Source organism: Leuciscus leuciscus (genome assembly GCF_965113295.1).
Source record: "Leuciscus leuciscus genome assembly, chromosome: 1".
Classification (NCBI taxonomy): Eukaryota; Metazoa; Chordata; class Actinopteri; order Cypriniformes; family Leuciscidae; genus Leuciscus; species Leuciscus leuciscus.
In genome coordinates this window covers 76,889,413-76,911,009 of record NC_138725.1, presented here as the reverse complement: position 1 = coordinate 76,911,009, position 21,597 = coordinate 76,889,413, and the positions used below count along the sequence as shown (strand labels likewise).

At 37.8% G+C, this 21,597-nt stretch overlaps 1 protein-coding gene across 1 annotated transcript; it reads left to right on the top strand.

Moving 5' to 3' along the window:
- Positions 1–586: 586 nt before the first annotated feature.
- LOC309511169 (5-hydroxytryptamine receptor 3A-like) lies at positions 587–14,046 on the top strand. Its single transcript, XM_082186277.1, has 10 exons — positions 587–675; positions 761–823; positions 6,059–6,210; positions 6,308–6,352; positions 7,313–7,419; positions 10,663–10,832; positions 11,094–11,212; positions 11,626–11,836; positions 12,094–12,264; positions 13,362–14,046. Exons 2-10 carry the CDS (start codon positions 769–771, stop codon positions 13,640–13,642), a joined length of 1,311 nt encoding a protein of 436 aa, XP_082042403.1. The 5' UTR covers positions 587–675; positions 761–768; the 3' UTR covers positions 13,643–14,046.
- The last annotated feature ends 7,551 nt before the right edge of the window (positions 14,047–21,597 follow it).

Sequence of the window (21,597 nt, the reverse complement as noted above, 5' to 3'; positions counted from 1 at the left end):
GATTTGGAATGTTTAAAAGTTTACTCTTCTGAAAAATATAAAGGAAAACCCAACTTTTTGTTATTTCAGATAGATATGAAAAATGATATTCAGTTACTTGGGTTGAAAAATAGTAAGGCAAACCGCACTAGGTGGAGCTTTCATTGTGAAAACAATATATGATGTAGCTGCGTTGGCCTTTAGGACAATGAAATGTGAGGCTATTCTTTTAAAAATCTAGTTGTCTCCCTCTATGCCATCAAACGTAATTAAACCCCATATTGTTTGATATTGATAGTGCAGTGATTGTCCTCATGGCCTTGTCCTGTGCCTTTGTGAAGCACTTTAGATCGGCCTCCTGTTTGACTGTGCGACGGGTCAAAGCCCTGCAAGTAATTACTGCTCTGTTGTGATGTTTAACAATGAAATGAATGCTGAGATCTTTAAAAATCTCATTATCTATAGTCCTATAACAAGACAAGCTTACACAATATATAGGATCAAATTTAATTAGACATTTCAGGTTCAGATATTTTGTTTGCCTTGCGTAACATCATTCGTGTCATATTCAAAGAGCTGTGACCCTTTAAAAGAGCCGAATGTCCTCGTTTCCCTCAGAAACTATAAAAAAGTCACGAGTGAAGTTTGTCGGAATCTGATCCAAGTTTGCACATTTTTCAGCATTTGCTACCAAAGGTAAATGTTATCAGTTTTACATTCTTATAAAAATGGGTTCAGCTAAAAGAATGTGTAATTGCTTATTTTTGTTGTTGTTTTGTAGGAGCTGAAATGGTTCTTCAGCGCAGGATCTCTTTGCTGCTCCTCCTTTGTTCATCTCCACTTGGTAAACTCTCCATTTAAAACACTTTGTGATTTAAATACCATGTGCTTATATTTATTATTCACGTGATAAATAAGCCTTCTCAAAAGGATGAGCTTGATTTTAATAGATGAATACAGAGTGAAGTCTGAGACTTCAGAGTTTTTTCAGTACAAATGTTTTTATCAGCATATTTTGGAGTGAAATAATTGAAAATTTGACTGGAATTTTGCCTGGAGAATGTCTTAGAATTTAGTAAGTCCAAGTTCCCTTTCAGTCGTGCACGTTCGGCGTAGTCGAGTGTTTACAGCTCGTGACAGCGGTGAGCTTTCTAAGCTCTCAACTGCTGTTTTAACAGCAAAGCAAATCTCTGTTTGTGTTTGTTTGTCTGACGGCTGGTTGAGGGCGAAGAGAGTGAGTGCTTCACCGGTACAGGCTGCACCATCCCTGTCAGTGTTGCCGTGATTATTCCCCTGTGTGCTCCGGCACCTGGTGAGAGCATTTATTTCCTGAAAGAGCAACACGGGTGCGTTATGTCTTTTTCAAGATGTCATTCCACCCGTGCGTTTCTTGATGCGGTCGTTCCCTGTCCCCCTGTGACGGTCACAATTGTTGCACATCACGTGTTTGGGCTCACAGCACGCTGAAGCAGCTTTTGTGGATAGTTCGTATTCTCATTGCAGGAAAATGACTGTCTCGGTGTTGAGATCTAGACTCGCCTTTGTCCGCGAAGGTGGAGTCCCCATTTCTACACCCCACCCTTGGGTGCCGTGTGATTTGGGTGATCGTAGGATAGTGATGGAGGTTCTGCCTGGTAACCATTCCCCGTGGACTCCTCACGATTCCATCACACCGATACCAATGGATTCCTTTGTTGAGCGCGCTGGCCTGTCTGTAAGGTTCCAGAGGTTCCATTGGAGGTTTCCCAGGAGGATAGGATGCCGATTGCAATATCAGAGGGTAAGCTGGGCTCTGGAGATGATGACTCAGCTGCGTTGTCCCCTTGGGGGATTACAACGTTGCCTGAGCCGGATCCACAGTTATCAGCTATGCTGAAACGGGCCGCCACGGCTGTCGGGCTCGAGTGGAACCCTCCACCGTGTCCCGCTCAGTCGCAGTTGGATGATTGGTTTCTCGGGGCGGGCCGTACTGGTTCTCAGCCCGCAGCCCCAGTTCCATTCTTTCCCGAGGTGCATGGAGAGATGACTAGATCATGGGTGGCACCTTTTACTGTTTGAAACGATCTGGATAGTTTCTTCCCCCTCACTACCCTTGAAGGAGGAGCAGTGAGAGGTTACGTGGCTGTCCCTCCAGTGGAGCGGTCTGTCGCGGCACACCTGTGCCCGGCGGCCGTTGTATCTGGCTCGGGGAGCCTCGTTTCCCCTCTCAGGCCTGTGAGTTTTCGTCTGTTCTTATGGACGGAGTTTATAGAGCTTGCGGGCAAGCTGCTTCCTCTCTGCATGCCATGGCGTTGTTACAGGTCTACCAGGACAAATACTCATGGATATGCACAAGGGTAGTCTAAACTGTGTGCTCATGAGCAGGGTTTCCTTTGTCCGGTAATTGCCGGACATTGGCCGGAAAAAAAATTAAATGTCCGACAAAATTAAATCTCTCCGGTCAAATTGTCCGATTAAAATTGCCTAATAATCCCGCCCCCCTAACACAATCTGAATTTGAGAATAAGCCTAAAATGTATAAAGCAAAAATACACCGACCTTTTGCTATGTTATAAAGGAACAGGCTCTACCGTTTGAAAGTTATTAAACAACATCGCATGCTGCATTTCAAATAAAGCGCACGCCTAAAACGGCTGTAATATAGGCTAGACCTAAACAACGAACGAATGAGTGAGATGTTTCAAATATGGCCAGGCCCAGGCAGACTAGCCGTAAAAGCTTTTTTCAGAGGCCAGACGCGACGGACGATGGTGAATCAGGAACGCCTGAAGCCTCAGATGTCCAGACAGCTCCACCACCACCAGAGAAAAAGCAGAATCAGATCAAGACGATGCAGCGAAGTCGCCTTGCGGAGAACAAGGTTACGCGGCTTATGCGCATTGCAAGTTGTGGAGAGACACTAGCCGCGTTTCCATTACCCTTCAAATTGCGCAAATTGAAATTGCGAATTAAAAAAACGCACGATGGAAACACGTCGATTTCGCAATAACTCCCGTTTATCGCAAAAAAGTTTTTATGCTCGCATGAGGTGGTTTTTCAGGCAATTCGAAAAAGGTGGAAACAGTTTTTGCGCATTTACAGTCACCTGACTTAGAAGACGCGGTGTGTTTGAGGTCCATGTATAGCTACGCAAATAATAATAATTTAATATTATTTTATTATATTATAACATTTAATAGGCTATATCTAGAAGATGCTTTTATGCAAAAAAGGAACAAAGCTGAGCGTGGAGCGCGCACTGCATGGCACGGAGGCGCGGGCGTGACCACTTGCATTTTCCTATCAACAGTGGAAACAACTTAAAATACTCTCAAACTCTCATACAGAAAATAATAATACATTATTCTCAACTACTTTTATTTGTGTAAACTCACAATAACAAGAAAACGTTGTGCTTTTATAAAATAAAATAAAACAATCAGACACACTTTCATGATCTCCGTAAACTGGAGAGCGAGAACTGAAACAAAATATAGCCTATGTAGGCTAAAGCTTGAAATGTCCACTTTAAAACGAACAAATTCGAATCGAAAGCTAATACCTTCTGATTATGTAATCCGTATGAAAGGTGCATTTCTAAAAGCGCATCTGCTTAACAGCGGAGATGGAGATGGAGATGTGATTTTAGCCGACACTTAGAAAACAATAGCTTATTAATAATATTAATGGCTCTCATTCAGCACTGCGGGAAAAACATAAATTCCAGGTTCTAATTTGGCCTTAGAAAACCAGTAAAATCGACATGTTTTCCATATTAATTTGTGAATATTTTAAATGTTTAATAAAGGGGCAAAAAGTCATAAACAAAAATCTGAAAATTCGTCGATATTTACTTTTTTGCGCAGCAGTTGGTGTAGCCAGTTCAAATAAAATTTTTGGTGTTCAACTTTGCGTTTTAAAAAGACAACAACAACCGTTCATTTTTCGTTGTTCAAATACGGGTTAAAAAAGGAAAAACGAATGGACACAAAAGTAGCCTACATGGATCGTTTGGACAGAATACGAGACAGAGTTCTTTATTAAATTCATAAAAGAAACAATAATTAGCCTATAGGAATATTGGATTCTAAATCTCTAAGAGATGCCACAATCAAAACCTCGGAGCAGAAATGAGGGCGAAACACCCAGAAACTCCTTATATGTGTCGTTCGCAGTACAAGGGTCTTTCCCTGCCATTAATGCTTGGATAACACGCCACGTCTCCTTCCATAAATAATAATAATAATAATGTTTTAGTCGCATAACATCGGTTAATGGAAACGCAATAGTTTTTTTTTTATCGATATTTAGATAATAGCGCAAAACATTTGCGCAAATCTGTAATGGAAACGCGGCTACAGGGAAGTTTTGATTTTAAGTCGGCAGCTGCACAATTCAGCACTGCAAAACAGCGTGAAAAGTAGCCTAAAATGACGCGAGACAATGTTATAGGCCTAGTCATTTGTTTGTTCCAGTTCATTTGACAAGGAGTCATTTCACGGTGGCCAATTTAAATGTTACCAGCTAAATGAGACATACTGAGAGTGTATAATTAAGTTCGCTTAAAAAAAAACAATAGGCTACTATTCAGATATTTTATGTGGGGAAGGGGGATTGGTTTGTTAAACTATGAATGTGAAACCATAGTAAAAACAATTGCCGTTGATTGACGCCAATTGGACGTTCATGTTTTTTCCGTCTATTTGAAGTAATAAACATGTTGCTTTCTATACGGCCTGATTATGTCATTTTTAAAGTTACATAGCCTGCCTCCAGTTTTCCTCAACTTGACTAATTAAGAGGCGATATTTGACCGGCATATCATCAAAATGTTCGGAAAACGAAACCTCTGCCGGTCACTTTGACCGGCAGCATTTTTTTCTAGCGGAAACTCTGCTCATGAGTGAGCTCCGCACTGTAACTGACTTGGCTCTCCGGAGCACAAGCGTTGCGGCCTGCACGATCGGTCTAGCGATGTCCACCCTGGTGATTCAGAAGCATCATAGTTGGCTCAGCCTGGTTGATATGGCAGATGCGGACAAGGATTGGTTCCTGGACTCCCCAATTTCCCAGATTGGGTTGTTCGGCGACGTGGCAGAGAACTGCGCACAACAGTTCTCTGCTGCTCAGGAGCAGATGGAAGAGGTCCGACACATCCTGTCCCAGCGGCCCGCTGCTGCCATCACCCCGTCGATGGTGGTAGTTCTCAAGCGAAGAGGGCTCAGCATCTGGACCTCGTGGTTCGGCTCAGCCAGTGTATGCAGAGCTGGTGGATGTTATGTCTTATATACTTCCAGGTTGCACGTTATTGATGTCAGCAGCTGTCACCGGTCAATGTGATTGCCGTGATTTGATTGTGGTTTCAGACACCTGTGACACCTGAGGCGTTCCCCAAAGCGTCAATCGACACAGTGTCTCGTTCCCTGTTCTCAGGGAACAGAGATTACTGTCGTAACCTAGACGTTTTTCCACTTAACCTGTACTTCTCAACCACACAACCTTGTTTCTACAACGACTTTCAGCATGGTTACTACACTGACATGTTTATGTTTTACGTGGCGTGAAAAAGTGACACATAGGCAAAAGAGGTATGTGAAATGATAAGAGCGGTGAGACAGTAACGGATTTCCAGAAATGTGATTTAAATAGGATTTCAAACCACATGTGATTTTTTGCCATTCACACTTGCTAATTCCAATCGGATATGCATTAAATCGGATTTGGGCAGACAGTCTGAACAAACAAGGATTTCAAACCATATATGGATGTAGCTTGAAACGGATTTCATCGTATTTCGATTGTATTTCATGTTTTTTTTTTTTGTTGTTGTTGTTGCTGTTAACATTTGCTATATATGATCGGACTCCAATCGGATATGTACAAAAATGGATTTGGATTGACAGTCTGAACAAGGCTTTTAGTAGCAGGCTCATTGTCACAAATTTTCTTATTTGATTACAGGGACAGAAATAGTGCAGAATCCTATGATTTTTTCCCCCATTTGTATCATAACTGTTCTTTTTGTTCTCTTTTTGCATGTCTAAATGAGTGAACTCCCTCATTCTCCTGTGGCTGATAACATGTTTGTCTGGTTCTATAGTGTTCGCTTCTGGTAACTCCACAGTGGCCACCTGTGACCGACGCTGTCTGGCGAACGATCGGGTTGATAAAGAACTGTTCAGCGCACCACAGAACGATAACTGTACCATCGTAGTAAACATCACTTCCGTACAATATCAGATGTTGTCTTTTGTGAGTTTCACGTTTGTCCTGTTGATCTCCTATGTTTGAAAAGCACAAATATACTTGCATAACAACTGTATCTCATAATTCTGTCACCATTTCTTAGGATACAAAGGGCATGGAAATGACCAGCCGTATCAAGATAAACATGGTGAGTAGTTCTTGTAGCATTAGTAGTTCATTTCAAGATCTTGGGCCCTATATTACATCCGGCGCAATGCAGCGGCAAGCGCGACGCAAGAGTTTTTTGCTAGTTTCAGTCCAACGCAGTTATCATTTTCACGTCCTTCATTTGTGCGTGCTGGTCTGAAAACGAGGTGTGTTCTGGCACATTGTTGGCTCGTTGCTATTTTGAGGTAATTGAAAAAGACTGCGCCATTGACCAACTGAAACCTGGTCTGAAAATCTGGCTGTTATAACTGAATTAAAGCATCCAAACTAAATCTAAAGTTAAAAATGTAAGGGTCAAGAGCCCAACTAAAGCAGACACAGATCTCCATAATGGTGACTTAAACTTTGTGATTTTCTCCTTCAGTGATTCTGCTTGTCAACATCAGGTGTCTTCAATAATGCTCCATCATCACTCAATCACTCAATTATCTCATTAACTTTAACACTGCTTCAGTGTTACTTATATGAGAGTGTGGATTATGAGCAGTGTTAATTTAACACTGGGGATTTTGCTATGAAGTCTGTCATATCGGCTACATTAAATTATTACGAGAACGTTATAAATGTGTGTTTGGGACATGGCTGTTAATGGTGAGACTTTTGTTTTGTAATCAGGCTCTCAAAAATGATATGTTAATTTGGATTTAGATGTATTGGCCAATATATCGGTTATCGGTTTTCAAATATAAAGAATTATCGGTATCGGCCAAAACAATTTTGTATCCCCCTACTAATTGAGTATCCCCATTGTTATGCAGCTACTTGCAAAGTAAATAATTTACAAATAAATAATATTTTAATGTGTTAATAAATATGTACTGTAGCATGCTGTAATTGGCCAATCAGAATCAATCATTTCAAAGAGCTGTGTTATATTGTGAAACAAAATGAGAGGCTGTTTATTTCACTAAAACTTTTGGACAAATTTTCTGCCCAACAGGAATGGATGGACCCTGATCTTGGATGGATGCAGGACAGATATAGATTTCCAACAATTATTTTACCTGTTGATAAAATCTGGATTCCTGGGATAGTTTTGGACAATGTGTGAGTTGAGCTCAAGACTTATGGCACATATTCTAATAATTGACCTGTTTTAATGATAAGGTCGGAGAGATACACATTCAGTGACTGATTGCGTACTGACTTCAGTTCTGGCATGGTTGAGATAAAATGTCAGAAATGTACTTTATTATTAAGAGGCATGAAATACATTTTCAGTCTGAACAACTATGGCTGATAGCTATGAAATCATACCAGTTTTGGGTTAAGAGACACTGAGCTCCACATTCATCAACATGGCCTGGAATATAATATTTGGAAATATATCAAGTGTTAGATGGCAGATACCTTTTGCCACCATATTTAGAAACAGTTTTCTGTGGCGTTATCCCACATAGCAATATACTTTTGGCCCATATCCGGCCCACATCTGGCACATGTAGAGTGATGATCTGGCTCACAAGCAGCGTGGAATGTTGGCACTTGGGCGGCTCACTCCTGTTTGCCAGATCTGGGCCAGAAGTAGGCCATAGCAATGCCACATGTCAGCCAAGAGCAAAGAAATAAACCAGAACTGGACCTTATCTGAGCCACAAAGTCGGTGTATATTAAATATGGAGTCATCTCAGCTTTAATAAGCCTGTTAACAAGCAGAATCACTGAAGGAAAGAAGAGAACAGAAAAAGAGACGAGCAGAAACACAAGAACTACAACTGACTTCAGACACAGTCTTAGATGAAATCAACTGAAGAGAAAAGAAGACATTAAATCTGTGAAGATCTCAGCAGAGGAGGATTAAACAACTCCACAAACTGTTATGGATCTGTGAAGGAGGACTCAAATGCAGGATGACAATTAACAGCTTTATTGACAAACAGATTACACGACGAGGTGGGAGAAGGTAGAAATCCAAACAATAGGTAGAGATGAGACAATGACAACAGCAGGGCAGCAGATGTAATGAGGTGTCCGTAGGCTGGAGTGTAGATATGGCAGAACAGAGTGAGACCAGAGGGAACCAGCTAAAGCCAGACAGGAACTTCTTACAGCTTGGCGCTCAGGTATCTCAGGCTCAGAACAGGACTGCTTGCTGGACAGGACTTGGACAGGACTGGAACAGGGAAACAAGACAGAGCCAATGGCAGTAACCAGAGCACTAACAAACTTCTACAACAAAACACTAACGATTTAAGAGGAACGATACTGAGACACAGTAGTACTCTGAGGTACAACATTTAACAAACTGGCAAACACAAGAGGGAAAGAGCAAACATATAAAGGGAGCAAAGAACATGAGGAACAGGTGAGCACACTCAGACAAACAAGGACTTAACGAGGAGACAGGTGCTAACACTCAAACAAGGACTCAACCAAACAAGGGGGCGTGGTAACGGGAAACAAGGAGGAAGAGACAGAGGAGCACATGGCAAACACAAACAAAGACACAGCCATGTGTTTAAGCCATAGACTGTAAAAAATATGGACAAAGTGTCTGTGACGTCACCCATAGACTTTCTGAAGAACGGGTTTGAAGCCGTTTATGGGGGGTATGGGCGGCGCCATCTTGGAAAATCTTGGGAAACCCTAACCCCGCCCACCTTCTAACGCAGCGCGCGTCACTCAGCTTGCTCTGCTACTTCGGTTATCTCTGAGTATATTTTAGGCAACGAAATATGTTATAAAACACCATACTAACTCTTTTCGTTTTCATTTAAAGAAATCTTAAACATTATAGCCACACAAATGTGGTTCAGGCAACGCATATTGATTATATTCAACTGCACATAACGTTTGCCTATTTATAACAAAACGAAAGATAAAACACAAACCTGCCTCTTTTCATTTTAAATATAATATAAAAATATTAAACATTTTATGGTCCAGGCAATATGTGCATTTGTACTAAACAACAGATTTTGCAGTAAACAACATTACAGATCATCTTCGTTGTATTAAAATGACAACTCAACCCAGTCTCTTTTTGTTAAATTTCAGTTTTATCAATATTAGCCATTATAAAAGTATAAGTAAAAGGTATAAGAAGCTATACAAATAAAGCAAACAATTCAGTCAAACATACAAAGTCAGCGCTCTAGTCTAACCATACAGCGGTAAAGTTAAATAGCTTATAAAGTTATGAAACTTCCCCTCAGCCAAAACGATTGCCCAGGGAAAAAATTATAGATTCACGAGACCAAAAAGACGAATTATATCTCATGTTTAACCACTACAGAGACTCCAGAGTCCGCAGCATTGGCGGCAAACCTCAGAATCACTTGCCGATGAAAGGCTGCTCCAGGCGGGGTACGTGAACGCCGAGCGCCCGGTCATCGCTGGATCAACTGGATAAAATTTTCATAAATCTTTAAATAAACCACAGATTTGAGCTTTAAACAACTACATTCTCGCCTGAAAAACTCTTAAAACTACATTTCATGATACAGAAACAGTAGTATTGTATGTCAACTGTATTAAAAAATGGCGCTTCTTATGTTGTCATTCTCCGTGGCGCTGCCTTGTCAGCTGTCAATCAAGCTGTCAATCAAAGTTAACCACGCCCTTATTGTCATACATTTTAAATCTAAATACGATCTAAACTAACGAGTTAGAAAAAAATTCACCCCCCTCACAGTTGTCAGGCACTCAGAAGCTATCGAAAAATACAATAAAAGTCCATGGGACCAACCTGTAAAAACATGAATTTATGCTGTGAAAACGGACATTTTAACATGGGGGTGTATGGACATTTGCTCCCTTTTGGGACCTCCCTCTAGCGGATTTTCGATGTATTGCAGTTTTTCGCACTTCCGGGTAGGCTTCATTTTTCAGATCAGAATGTTGCCGCTTGGTTTAAGCACAACATAAACATAGATACATTAAACAGAGACAACACAGACAACGCTGCCAGGGCAGAACCCTGACACAAACAGCATTACCAGCTTCACTTATTACTAACCAGACTGACTTTATTTCTGTCAGACGTCTACAGAAGTTGTTATTGAGAATTAACAGAGGTTTAACTCTAAAGTGTTTAATTTGAAGTCACCGTAATGGTGATCAGTGTTTCCATTAGTTGGGCTCTTAACTCTTTTTATCTTTTATCATTCTTTTTACTGTTGTGACAGTGTTTATTAAACACATTTGCAACAGCAAAGAAAGCTAAAGTGAAGTGAGATCAGGTGATGATGATTATCTTTTGAGGGTTTTAAAATCTTAAATGTGAGATAAGCCCTGGTTGATTTCTGTTGCAGTTAAGATGCCATAATCTCTCTCTCTCTACGCTCTCAGAGTCGATGCGACCGTGGAGCCGTACACTAAGGACGTGCAGGTGAGGAGGGATGGCATGGTGACCCATGCGGTGGTTTTGCTCACGACAGTGAGCTGTGAAATCAACCTGTTCAGCTACCCCTTTGTGACTGGAAATTGTCCTGTGGCCATCAATGGATGGAGCCAGAAATGTAAGAAGAAAAATTTTTTTTGGGAAGTGTATTATGTGGCTGCCTTTCCATGGTTTGCCCCCAAGCACATAGAGTTATGTAAATATGGTCTATGGTAGCCTAGTTTACTTAGAAAGGAGACATGTTTGCATTGATAAGAATGACAGTGACTTAATTTAAATATCTCACGGCCTGATTAAGGTGTATCTGCAGCTCTTTAGTCAATGGCCCCGGTGGGAGTGATATTTATAATGAATATGTCCTCTTGTTTGTTTGATCTAGCTTGTGAGCTCAAACTCCAGATTTCTGATGATGTGTCTTTGGTTCCCAGTTCGGGAGGAGAATGGCAGGCTATGAACGTCACCAAACATGTGGATTCATCAGAGCGTGTTTATCTCGAAGTAACTGAATTATTCAATTCTAACCCTCTTATCAAGAGTATTGAGTTTAGAGAGTTTGTCAGTGTTACCTTGAACCCTCAAAGCAGAAGTTATCCTTAGGGGTCACTCAGCGAGCTTTAATTAATTATTTAAATGAATATATTATTATGAAGTATTATTAATATGATTATTAATAGTAATCTACATAATTTAAAACGCTAATAAAAACATAGAATCATGTAAACTGAAATCATATGTAATTTTTTCCCCCTCAACAAACACGCTGCAAAAAACAAACAAACTTTTGTTACCTTTATTTTTAAGAAGTTACACTGAAAAATCAGCTGGTGGGATGCCAAGAAACAGACAGTAATGGTTTACCTTTAATTAACCTATAATTGTTTGTTAATGAATGTCTTTTGGTCTTTGAACAGGTCGAATTGTCTATTAACTCCTTTGGTGCTGTTGTGACCCTGATCCTACCCAGCGCATTAGTAATGCTGGCTGACCTGGTGAGCTTTGCTCTGCCATTTGAAGGAGGAGAACGCAACTCTTTTAAGGTCACCTTGGTCCTGAGCTTCACCATGTTCCTCCTCATCCTCAATGATCACCTGCCCAATGGGGGCAACTGCAGCCCTCTCCTCCGTAAGTGAAACCACAGAGAGAAAGAGAGAGAAAATCTGCTCCATTTTTAAACAAAACAGTTTTTTTGGTGGTATTATGGATTAAAATTAATGCTAAAGGTAATTGAAATAAAAAAGCGTGTTGAATTGCAATAAGAAATTTGTTTATGTCACTGTCTATGCATAAAGCATTACAGCATACTTTGAATAGACATTCTTTTGATGGACTAGTATTAGATCATGAAGTGAATGGCATGTTCTCTGTTTCCTCCTCTAAAGACTATCACTTCAGCTTCTGTCTGGTGTGTCTGGTTGCGAGTATGCTGGCGTCTATAGTGTTGACACGTCTGTCTGTAGAGGACAGCTTCCTTCTGTGTAGACGACGCTCCGCCAAGATTCATCCATCAAACAACAGCAAAACACAACATGACAGCCTGGATCAGGAGAAAGGTAAGGGATGACCGGAAACACAAAGGCTCATGAAAGCTTCAAATAAAAACACTCATAAAGTCAGCGGACACTTGCGGCTTCTTTCATGAATGAATCGGCCGGTTTGAACAAATCGGTTGAATTAATGATTCACTTATTACCACTTGCTGCCAACTACTGCCGGTTTTAGTTTAATATAGTATCTTTTTTTTTTCTTTCTTTTTTTTTTCAGCATTTCATATTTCTATATCTACATTATTTAGGCAATTGTAATTGCAGTGTAAATAAATAGATTTTGATAAATATATTATTATAATTTTTTTGGGTTGATATTGCTGTCATTTAATTGGTATAACAGCCCTATAGTGTTAAATAGTGTAATTAATTAAAAGATGATCAACAATATGCAACTTTACTTTTTTATAAATAATTATAAGAGGGATACCCCAACAAAATGTCTGTGCACAGCCCTGATTGTTTATTATAAATACTGCAATATTCCATAAAAAAACAAAACAAGAATTGTCAGTTTTTTCTTGTTAACTGACTCTAGGGCGGGGCAACCTGTCACTCATATGACATCACAACAATAGCAAACCACACCCATCAAACTATCCAATCAATTACACATGGACAAAATCAAGCCCCGCCCTACATTTGTTCTCATTTGAGAAGCCGTTGATCTTGTAATTTGTCCTGTTTCTGGGCAAAACGGGACATGCAGCATTAAAAATGAATTTATAACAGCAATTCATATCGATCCATCTTTTATGCTAATAAAGATTTTATCTAATAAAATGGGTAAAATTGACCGAAATCTGCATAATTGATTGACACAATTATTTTTCAGTATCAGGTTTAAAATCTAACAGCAATCATGAATTGTGCTTATTCTGCTCAAATCACACAAAAATAACATGCGACTAGCTCTTTAAGGAAACTATAAGACAGGACTGTGTTATCATACCAAACTGTGTTTTACTGCAAAAGTGCCGCAAATGTTTAGTGAATCATTTTTTCAACTCCTTTTGATGACAGAAATGAAACGCACCATCTTTAACTGAAGCTCTATTAGGTTAACATTGCAATAACATGAATAATGTGGTATACATTCACAGATACAGGCGTGATTACAACAGAGTCTGGCGATCTGGCTTCACTCCAGAGAATAGTGAACCTTTTGGAGAACTTGGATAAAGGAGAAGAGGAGAAAAGTAGTAAAGTGGCCTTTGCTTACCGCCTGGACCGATTCTGCTTTGGCTTTTTTCTAAGCATCTACATACTTTATGTCATAATCATTATTAGCATCACCCGGACAGATATTTGTAAGGTTAATAATCTAAACTTCTGGGATAATTCTACTCAAGGAGATGACAACTTTGACTACTCGGACACATAGTCACGACCTCCTTCACTTCGCTGTAACTTCTCAGATCTGCTCTGTTTGCTGTACGTCATCTGTAGAAAACTGGCAATGATCGGAATAAGTTCATATATTACGCATTTAAAAAGCTTGGGGATGAATGAAAACAAGGCAAACCACACAAGATAGCAAGACTTGTAATTCTATAAGTAAACTCAGTGCATGCTATATGAGATGAGATGCCAAACCACTATATTCAAAGATAGAAGCATGAATTGTAAACAATTTTGTGTCTTAATCTAAACTGGCATGAGGAAATATTGTCATATGTGATACATAATGTACTAATGATGTAATTAAAATCTAAATTGTATGTTGTGGATGATTTATCAGTGCATGTTATTCCAAATAAATGACAGAATTGCTAAAAGAAGACTGGTAACTAACAGGGTAATTGTTGGTGTCTTTAATTATATAAAGCGGTCTCTCTTAAAAACGGCCCACATTTCTCGTGACTTGTGTGCTGTTGTTTCTGGTGGGCTTGTTGGAAGTAATTGTCTTGATGTCTAATTAGACTGGTTGTGGAAGTAGAAAGCTTTTTTGTTTGATTTTGTTTCTGCTCTCTCCATGAACTCCTTTCAAAAACTGAGGACATTATTCCTATCCCAACCACAGCTTTATCAGGCTAGTGCACAGTCCATATATATATACATTTTAGTAGTAAATTATAGTATTATAGTAAATTTGACTTTATTATAGTAAATTATATATATATATATATATACAGGACAGGTCAAAAGTTTGGAAACATTACGATTTTTTTTTATATATTTTTGAAAGAAGTCTCTAATGCTCATCAAGGCTGCGTTTATTTGATCAAAAATACAGAAAAAACCCCAGTAATATTGTGAAATATTATTAAAACTTAAAATAATAGTTTTCTATTTGAACATACTTTAAAAAAAGAATGTATTCCTGTGATGCAAAGCTGAATTTTCAGCATCATTACTCCAGTCTTCAGTGTCTATCACATGATCCTTTAGAAATCATTCTAATATTCTGATTTATTGTGTTGAAAATATATTAGTGCTGCCTAATATATTTGATGAATAAAAGGTTCTAATAATATAAATCTTCTTTACTATCACTTTTTATCACTTTAACACATCCTTGCTGAATCAAAGTATTGATTTATTTCAAAAAAAGAAAGAAAAAAAATGTACTGACCCCAAATGACTGACCAGTCGTGTATATTGATGTTACAAAAGATTTCCTTTTTTTCTTCTTTTTTTTCTTTTTTTTTATTCATCAAAGTATCCTAAAAAAGTATCACAGGTTATGAAAAAATATTAGGCAGCAGAACTGTTTCCAACTTTGATAATGAATCATCATATTAGAATGATTTGTAAAGGATCATGTGATAGACTGGAGTAATGATCCTGAAAATTCAGCTTTGCATCACAGAAATAAATCATCATTTAAAGTATAATAAATTGAAAACCAATTATTTTAAATTGTAATAATATATCACAATATTAAAAAAAAAATTCTGTATTTTTGATCAAATAAATGCAGGCTTGATGAGCAGAAGAAACTTCTTTCAAAAACATTACAAATAGTAATGTGTCCAAACTTTTGACCTGTACTGTATATATACATTTTAGTTGTAAATTATAGTATTATAGTAAATTTGACTATATTATAGTTAATTATAGTAATTATATATATATATATATATATATATATATATATATATATATATATATATATATATATATATATATATAAATAATTTACTATTTAACCATAATTTCACTGTATATCACTAAGTTGACATTAAACACTCTGGACAGAACATGCTTGAGGCGAAATCTAATGTACACAACTCTCCAACGATGAGTATGTTTTCCTTACAGAGGAAAGTAATCTGAGAAGACTGACTGTTGTTGACAGCTGACAGTCATAACACGATTAAATGCACTATCGTTCCCTTCATTATCATCACACAGGAAAAGCACTCACTGAAGAGTTAGCAAATATCAATCACCTGTTCTGATCTTTCCTGTGAATCGGCTCTGTTTGGAGGAAACGGCTGCTTGGCTGGACTTGGATGTGGTCAAATGAGCCATTATTGGCATTTGCAGTAAAAGCATGATTCACCCTTGAGTCGGTCCAAACTTGAGACTTTATGTCTTTATCTACAAAATGTTGAAGTAACTCTGAATCAGAGTTAAAGTTAATGAGATAATTAAAGGAGAACTCCGGTCAATTTTAACATTGAGCTCATTTTCTTTTTTGTAAATTTGGAGTGCTGTCAGTACAGAGAACAATGACAAAAATCTGTGTTGCCTACACCATGTTATCCTCTTTTTAAAATTTGCACCCTGTTGACTTCAATGGGGCACGTTTTAAACCTGCTTTTAGCCTCTTAACATCCTTGATGTGTCATTACAAGTGCCCAGCCAATGTGAGTGATTCCTTCAGAGTGAATGCGGGTGAATCTGACTGCAGTAGATGTGAAAGATATGAAGAAAAATGAAGTTAATTCAGCCAGCGCACATACCTGTATTTACATCCTGTTTTCGGTCGAAGTCCATAGTAGTCGATTGTCGAGTTCACGCGCATAGGTTTAGGATGTTAGGATGTAAGGATGTTAAGAGGCTAAAAGCAGATTTAAAACGTGCCCCATTGAAGTCAACAGGGTGCAAATTTTAAAAAGAGGATAACACGGTGTAGGCAACACAGATTTTTGTCGTCGTTCTCTGTACTGACAGCAAAAAATTGCTCAATGTTAAAATTGACCGGAGTTCTCCTTTAAGAGAAACATAAACGACAAAAAATTTACAGTTTTCTATGTTGTTTTTTGTCATTGGAAAGAACGACATATTCGGCTTTAAAGCATGATTTGAAAGAAATGTGGCAAATGTTATACAAAACATATGCCATCCTTAATTATCATTTGAATATTGACAACATTAAGCTACATTTAAAAACATAATTGTGTAAAGAGGCATGCTGTTTTGACCAATATTCTCTCTAGATTTAAAGATAGTCAAATTAACTATAACAAACAGGTTAAACAAGCCATAGCTTACTTTTAGACGTGGTGAATAAAGTTCGACTGTTCGAGGTTGTGATGGTCGTCCGATATCCGTCGCCTGTTATTATGCGTACAGCAAATCTTCTTGTATGAATATGGTCAATTTCTAGTGTTTATATCCAAAAAGAAACGATGCTGGGAGATGTTTTTGTATTTAGCGCGCTGCCGCGCTCACCGCGATGTTATGTTTTTCCTGTGCTTATGCAGCGTCACGCAATCACGCAGAATCTGATGACTGACGTCAATGGTTCCGTTGCTTTCATTTTGTTCATCAATTGATGTTGCGATGATTTATAAAAAAATGTATATCAAGTCATTCTCGAGTCATACAGTTCAAGTCAAGTCAAGTCTCGAGTCATTGGATCTCAAGTCAAAGTCAAGTCGAGTCATTTTCTTAATTTAGTCAAGCAAGTCTCAAGTCTTTAAATTTGTGACTCGAGTCTGACTCGAGTCAAGTCATGTGACATCGAAAATGTCTGGTTACCATTATGGTGATCAGTGTTTGCTTTAGTTGGTCAGTTTGACTCTTCTCTTTTTATGTGAGTTTGTGGTCTTTGTAATAATGTTTATCAAAGCACATAATTTGTTACAAAGAGAACCAGGAACGAAAATGGCTCGGTGCCAATAGTTTTCAGCATCATTAAGTAGAATAAGTCACTAATCTTATCCCTGACCAAAAGTGGTCATTTCTTTTTAATAGCTTATATTCAACAAAAATACTTTCTTGCAACAGATCAGACATTCTGAATTAGATTTTTTTTGTTGTTTTTTTTTAAGTCTTTAGACACACAGACATCAAGAATCAACATATGAATCTCAACAATGGTGACATGTTTCATGCTGCAATGCATGCTGGGAGCCACCATAGTATAAAACTCTTGGCTCCCAGCATGCATTGCGGCATAAAGCATGTCACCATTGTTGAGATTCATATGTTGATTCTTGATGTCTGTGTGTTTTGTTTTAGTTTTTTTTTTAATGCCAATATCTATTTAAAACTCTAAATTCAGAGTGTCTGGTCTGTTGCAAGAATGTCTTGTTGGTGAATATATTCTATTAATAACAAATAACCCCTTTTGGTCAGGGATAAGATTTGATTTATTCTACTTCATAATGATAAAAGCTACAGCACCTGATCATCTTTGTTTCTGGCTTCCTTTGCAACAAATTATGTATTTTGTTAAACACTGTTTTATAAAGACCACCATCTCACATAAAAAGCCAAGAGTCAAACTGCCCAGCTAAAATAAATACCGATCACCATAATGGTGAACATTTTTAATAAATCAACAACTAAAACTCTGTTAATTCTCTATAAGAACTAGCAGATGAATGGCAGAAATAAAGTCTAAATAAATGGTTATTAATAAGTGAAGCTGGTAATGCTGTGGAGTTGTTTAATACTCTGCTGAGATCTGCAGAGATTTAGGGTGCGTTTACACGACAACGATACGCTTAAAATGGAGAAGTTTTTCCTTTGAGTTTTCCGCGTACAGACGACACTATTGTCAAAACGCTGTATTCTGCTGCCAGGCCAGTAGATGGAGATGAAACACTATAGACTGAACACGTAATGCACATGTGCATGATGTCATCGTCTTCAGAGATTCACGTTTGGTAACACTTTAGACTAATGGTCCGTAGTTAACAAGTAGCTATGCAGGAAGTAATAGGTAGTACTGCATTAACACCGAACTTAATACTATTAACTAATATGGAAGCAATATTAACAGCAGTAAGTAATATCTAATTTAGTACAAAGGTAGTTCCTTGGTAGGTATTTGATTATTACTAAAGAAATATATCCTCATTGAGAACTACTTGTGAACTAAGAAAGAATAACCAATTAATTACTAATCACAAAAGTAACGTCTAAAAAGTGAACAATTGTGGGGTTTTTTTTTTACTCTTAACATGGTCATAACATTTCAGAAGCTTGTGCCTCAAATGGGTTCTTTGTGGAAACCAGTTTATGAATATTATATTCCCCCAAATACATTAGCTACATGTTGAGATTGTGACTACTACTCTTGCCAAAAGATGGACGTATGTTTATTTCAAACTTAAACATAGAATAATACTAATAATGATCATTTGTTTACAATTTTAAATAATAAGGAAGTGATGCTGACACTCATGACTGGATTAGTTCACTATTATGAGCTCTATTGAGTGTCAGTTCAATGTCTCAGACTCCAAAGACCTACCTTTATGTTACAGTAGCCGCCTGAGGAGGACTTCTCTTTAGGATATGAATATAAATATTGATGTTCTCTTGTCAAAAACAGTTTGCATCCTTAATGAAGAAATTGGCTGCATTTATGTTGCGATAATCGCAAAACCACATCTTCCAGTTTACAATGTTCGTTATAATATTACTAGTGCCTCACAGAAATGTATGCCTGTATATGTGTCAAATATAAACTTAAATAACTTGTATTACTTGTGAAAAACATGCTAACTCCTCACTAATTACTCAAGCGTTACCTTGTCATCCCGCAGGAACTACTAGTGATGTGGACCATTATTTTTATATTTATAACACTTAGTGTTTTTAAACACTTCACTATACTACTAGTGAATCACTAGTAGTTCCTGCGGGATGACAAGGTAACGCTTGAGTAATTAATGAGGAGTTAACATGTTTTTCACTTTAAAATAATGGGCCACATCACTAGTCAACGTGATCTCATGAGAATACCCGTGTATTTTTATGTAAAGTGTAGTTCTACCATACGTACATTTATTTACGTTTTATACACACAGAAACGTATAATACTGACGTATTTACAGCACTAAAACGTAATGTATTTACGTATAAACAACTTTACCGACGTACAAATTTGTACGTATTCCTATTTAACTTATGCATATTAAAATCGTGGCATTAATGTTTTGACTCTATTGCATTCAATTGTCTTATCAATTACATTTTCAGTCGCATTTATTACAGTTTAACGTTACTCAAATAATAACATTTCGCTCTGTTCGTGCCTGCTGCAAACTCGTTTCGGAGGATTAGCCTATATGGTGTTAAACAAGAATACACTTTAAAACCTTAAAAATACCTTCTTTAATCGTTTAACCATTTTGTAATACTTGGTTAATTTACCGTGAGACACAAAACAAAGGCGTTTTCTCCTATAGACCCATAATACACTAAAACACAACATAAATTCACAAAAGACATCAATTTTATGTCTTGAACTACACTTTGAAACCGTTTTCAAAAGTTTGTGTGTTCAGTCATCCAAAATGGCGTTGTCGTGTAAACGAACGACCAAAACGCATAAAAAGTTTTTAGTTGAAAGCGGTGTCGTGTAAACAGCCCCTAAATGTCTTCTTTTATCTTCTGTTGATTTCATCTAAGGCTGCGGCTGAAGTCAGTTGTAGTTCTTGTGTTTCTCTTTTTTTTTTTTCTTGTTGTTCCTCTTTCCTTCAGTGATTCTCCTCGTTAACAGCAGGTGTTCATCACTAATGCTCAACACATAATTAATCACTTAATTATCTCTAACTTTAACTCTGATTCAGAGTTACTTAAAGGGGTGGTTGATTATGATTTCACTTTTCTAGCTTTAGTTAGTGTGTAATGTTGCTGTTTGAGCATAAACAACTTTTGCAAAGTTACGACGCTCAAAGCTCAAAGCAAAGGGAGATATTCGCTTTTAAAGAAATTGCTTTTTAAGGACTACAACAAACGGCTGGTAGAGACTACACGACATTCCTCCCGGGTTAGTGACATCACCAACCCTAGAATTTACATAAACCCCGCCCCCTCAACACCATTTATAGATTATCATGACAGAATATGCTAATCAATGACTAGAAGATAACTACACATAAGCTACATAAATTCATCAACTAACCATTCAGAAAAGTGCTGTTGCTTCTACATGCTGTCACTTCTTCTTGAGTCTCTCCATCATTGTCTGAATCAAGTTTGAACATAAAAGGCTAAAAGTTTTTGAAATTTTCAGTGCATGTCTGTGTGAGTGCAAGCTGTTGAAGCTCCGCCCCCTGTGCCGGGAGCAGCAGCTCATTTGCATTTAAAGGAACAGACACAAAACGGTGCGTTTTTGCTCACCCTCAAAAATGGACAATTTTAACATGCTATATAAAAATATCTGTGGGGTATTTTGAGCTAAAACTTCACACACACACTCTGGGGACATCAGAGACTTATTTTACATCTTGTGAAAAGGGCATTATAGGACCCCTTTAAACACTCTTTAGACTGGGACCATATGCACTCTGAGCAGAGATAATTTAACTCTGGGGATTTTGCTGTCTAGCATAATTAAACCACACCATTGCTAATTTGCAAAAGGTTATTTATTTTAAATGTATCCTGCATGCATAAACCTAAAGTTTGCAAAGTTGATCATACTTCACATGGATATAGATTAGCTTTGTGCAGAATGTTTAAACTCATTTGCATGAATAATGTTTCATTATTTCATACATGTGGCTCTTATAAAAGTAAAAACAATGGTTTCATATAAATTAAAGGCAGTTAATGCTTTGTGATTATGGCGTGTAGACTGATGTTAAAGAAACATGAATATTAACGCATGTAATCATAAGGTTGCAACATAACAAAAATGAAGGGGGTTGTAGGTGAAAATATATAATAATGAAAATATAAGATTCTGCATCTGTGCAATCTATGTAACGTGGTTCATCAGGCAATTTAAGCATCTTCAGGTAACTAAACCTCTTCTGACTTTTAAAAACAGTTGGGTTTACATACAAGTATGGCTCAGTGATTATTGTCTTTGTTAACATCATGGCACATCTAAAAGCTCCGGCAAAACAAAGAGCTTGCAAATGAGATTGGTGTGTTTGTCTGGAGGATGAAGGGCCTGGAGGTACAGTAGCTGACGCTGCACTA